The following is a 4,163-nucleotide window of genomic DNA, read 5'->3' as shown; positions in this document are numbered from 1 at the left end:
AAACGTATTTTATTTTCTATTGCTCTCTTCCATATAGAATAAGGTTGGATTCTAGGAGACATTTCCTGAAATTGTGCAAACATTTAATGGCCCCACAATGACTTACTCCATATGACCTCTAAGCCTTATCATTATTGGACAAATGCAGCTTGTAGGTTACAGGGTGGTTGAGGGATGTTTTAAACATACACTATGATGTGTTATCACTTAGTTTGCCTTTCTCAGTCCAGTGTGCCACTCAAATATCATATGCATGCTAGTTTGCTCAAAGGTTACTGGGATATCATTCAAAAGAGATGGAGATCAGTAAGTTAGAGGTAACCTGTTTACTGTGTCACTTGGGCCGCATTCACATACGCTACCATTCAGGTATACTAAGCCATGTTTAGCATGTTGTATGATCAGGATGATTTCCAAGCTGCTGTACAATGGTAATAATGTTCAGCTTCATCTTGAATTTGAATGATTTAAGAAAAATACGAAAACCACAGTACCAATAACTTTTATTCAGACTGGCAAAAAGATGCATAGTTGCTTTGAGTTCTTTAGAACTTTTCGTCTGGCAAAGGAAGAAAGAAGTGTTTTATGCTGACATTATATGATTGGACTTTAATCATATCTGTAATCTTAAAAAGAAGACACAGTCTGAACCCTATGAAAAATTATGTAAGCTTGACATGGTCTCTAGTAAACTCCATAACTGGAATAAGTAGTAAATATTTCTACTTCTAAAGAAAGGAATAACAACTGATGATACTTTGCCTTGAAATGTTGGGCTATCTAAAACATCTAGTGGCAAATATGGTGTTGGTAAATTTGGAAGGAAAAAGTTTGGTAGATAAATGCAGTTACTTAGTACTTTCTGAATTTGTTTTTACTTGCCCTGCACACACGATCAACTTCCACTGAACATTCCAGAGAGTACTGTGGGAAAATATATATTGCATTTGTTCCCATGGTTGCACTGGTAAAATTTAAATGTTTCTTAAAAAAACTTTTTATTGCTTTAAACTAGGACTTGAAACCCACTTATCCAAAGCTCCCATTACCATGAAAACATACATACAATAAACATTAAAATGTTCAAAAGTTTGACATCTTTCAAAGATAATTTTCTGCCCTTACCAAATTTAGCAAATTTGACTTAGATTGACAATTTCAACTTCCAAAGAATACTTATTTGAAAGGTACTTTTGGTATTCTTAAAGAGCTACTTACAAACCTGAATAAATGAAGTATTGCTGTCAAATAATTTCTTGAAAAATATAGCATGTATAAGATTATAATCCACCCCTCATAATACATTCTATTGTGCTATTTATTGGGCAGCACACTACAATTTTATAAATCTGTTTCTACTTTTGTTAAATATATCTATCATACATTTGACAAGGAAGCTCATTTAATAAAAATATTTTTTAAAGAATGAAAAGTGCTGTCCTATATTTCCAAGTTAATTCGAATTCCTGTGGAACTTTTACAAGAGAACTGTACTACATCACCACTTTTCAGTGATCTTTTGACTTGGGCCATTTTGAATATAAATGGTATGGCAGCTACTTATTCCACCCAATAACCTCATACATCAGTGCCCTCAGCTGCCTAGCTTCATAAGTAACCGTATTCTTTCCACTGTGCATCTTCTCTTCCTCAAGTGGTTGTTCTATTACTGCTGGGATAGTTCGGCCATACACTTCACAGTGCTCAAGAAACTGGATGCATTCTTGAATGACACTGTCACGCACCATGATCACATGCTTACACATATTTTCTAAGAGTGACAAGAAACATCTTTTGGCATAATACCAAGTATCCGTGCCCAACTTTTTGTTATATGGTTCTAAACTCTTAATCACTCTAGAAATGCCAAAATCAAAATTTCCTTTGGCACAGTAAAGAGTCCCAATAACTAGATTGACAATACAGAGATGGTAGATCTTTTTCTCAGGTTCATGGTAAGAAAGCTGTTCCTCTTCTTTTTCAATTTTTCTCATCAGCTCCTCTGCTTCTTCATTTTGACTAGTCATAATGTAAGAAACACATAGGTTAGCCAAAACAATGGCACTAACTTGAAGGATGTTGTCATAGTGTTTTTTCACAATGGGCTCATAAAAACCAATTGCCTCTTTGTATTTGTTCTCTTGCATGAATAGTACATGAGCTACATTCAGTTTCCATACTTCATGATCCTTGCAGAAGTCTACTGACTTATGGAACATTTTTTCCAGCATGGGATAGTTCTCCATGTCCCAATAAATCTTGGCCTGGGCCATAAAGACAGGAACATATTTCTCCAGCGTCTCATCATATTCATTCACAGCTTTCCTTAGAGCATCATCATCTCGATTTTTCCTAGACTCCTGCACCTCTTTGGTCAGTTTTCTGAGCTGCTCTGTTAGGGCTCCTGCCAGTTCATCAAGCTTATGAAAAGCCTCATCGGGGGCTGTTTGGCAGGTGATCATAGCATCCAAGTAGTTGTACAAATAAGGAGTGAGAAGTTTGTACGTCAAGTGAGCATTCTCAGCCAGCACATCTGCAGCCAGGTCATAGTACTGATACTTGCAGTACAGAAGCAGCAAATTCCCAAATGTCTCTGGCGGGCAAGGGTTCTGCTGCAGAAGGAACTGAAGTTTCTCAAAGCCTTCTGTGGCTCTCCTGTCCATGTTCATCAGAGCCTGGTTGTGCAAAGTGACCGGGTCCAGCTCCTCCTCAGACCGAGGGGGCATATCGGTGAGGGCCTCTTGAGCCGCCTGCAGGTTGCACAGCTGGTACTCAATGGCGGCTTTGAGATTGAAGGCCTCTACCAGGGCCGTCCGGTGCAAGAGCAACGTATTGCCCACGCTGCGGACGTCAAGGCCTTCCGTATTGGTGCCCACGCTCAGCTCCGGGTGCTGCTGCATGCCCCGCTCAATGATATCTGCAATGTGCTTCAGAGCAGGGGCGTATTGCTTGGCAGCGTAGCAGCACAGGGCCATGTTGTAGGACAGTTCAGGACAGTAGCCCAACACCTGCATGGCAGAGGCGAACTTGCCACAGGCTTCCTCGTGCTGCCCTTCGCGGTAGAGCAGGCAGCCCATGTTCACCTCCGCGTCGGGCAGCTCGGAAGGGTCTTCGGTTGCGCCGGGGCTGCCTTCGGTGGCGGCTGCCAGTTGCAGCTCCACCAGGGCCTTGGCGCTGGAGAGGTCGCCCTGGGCGTAGTGGGCCGCCGCCTGGAGGCGCAGGGCTCGGCTCTGGAAGGGCGCCACGTCGAGCAGCGGGACGGCGGCACGCAGGGCCTCGCCATAGAGCCCGGCCTTGTAGAGCGCCTGCGCGTGATACAGCCGGTACTCGTGGAGCTCCGGGTGCAGGATCCCCAGCTGCTCGTAGCACTCGGCCGCCGCCGCGAAATCCTGCAGCTGGTAGTAGCAGTAGCCGAGCAGCGACAGGCCGGCCCGTGACCGGCAACTTCTCTGCAACTCGCTACTCAAGATCCCCACCGCCTCTGCGAAGCGGCCGGCTCGGATCAGCCCGTAAATAGCCGCCGTAAACTCCCCGTCGGCGATAGAGGCCATGTCGGAGGCCATCCTGACCGGGCCTCGGGCAGCCTGCAAACAACGTTGCCTAGGCAACGCGCCGCCACCGGAAGCGGAAGGAGACGGAGTGCCCGCGTCCCGCCACTGCCCCCACTTGTAAAAATGACGGTGGTGATCGCCTGGGGAAAACGAGCCCTTCCGTATTTGGTTTCTCGATGCGTCGCTGCGACCCTGGAAAGAGGGAAAGAGACGGGAAAGAGATGGGGACCCCAATAGGATTGACCGGGCGGACCATATCGCCCGGGGGTCGCGCGACCCGCGTTTCCCTTGCCGCGAAGCATTGTGGGAGATGTAGTTCTCGTCTGGAACTTAGGGCGTCCGGCTCTTGCCGCACATTTCAGGTTAGGGGCGTGGCTCGGTGCCTAGAATGGCTGAGCGGGTGCTCGCAGGCTTAGATCAATTGCGTTTTCCTTTCCTCCCGGAGGTTTGAAGTCAAGTTTGCGGTTTCCGAAATCTCGAAGGAAGACGGACTGCAAAGGGAGTCAAGCTCCTGTACTTTAAATTGCTGGGTGGAGCAAAGGATTTTGGCGCTGGCGAAGTTGATGCCGCAAGGTTCCTTTGTCCATCGGATGCCGTTTTCTATACCGCTTA

General features: G+C 45.7%; 1 protein-coding gene across 1 annotated transcript; it reads right to left on the bottom strand.

Moving 5' to 3' along the window:
- Window positions 1–486: 486 nt before the first annotated feature.
- IFT70B (intraflagellar transport 70B) lies at window positions 487–3,598 on the bottom strand. The gene has a single exon (XM_087708578.1). The coding sequence runs from the start codon at window positions 3,561–3,563 to the stop codon at window positions 1,557–1,559; it is 2,007 nt and encodes a 668-aa protein (XP_087564704.1). The 5' UTR covers window positions 3,564–3,598; the 3' UTR covers window positions 487–1,556.
- Window positions 3,599–4,163: the final 565 nt, after the last annotated feature.

The sequence above is a fragment of the Thamnophis sirtalis genome, unplaced genomic scaffold, assembly GCF_051295495.1.
Source record: "Thamnophis sirtalis isolate CommonGarterSnake01/CBP01778 unplaced genomic scaffold, rThaSir2_p1.2 scaffold_1, whole genome shotgun sequence".
In the NCBI taxonomy this organism is placed as follows: domain Eukaryota; kingdom Metazoa; phylum Chordata; class Lepidosauria; order Squamata; family Natricidae; genus Thamnophis; species Thamnophis sirtalis.
This window is presented reverse-complemented; position numbering and strand designations above follow the sequence as displayed.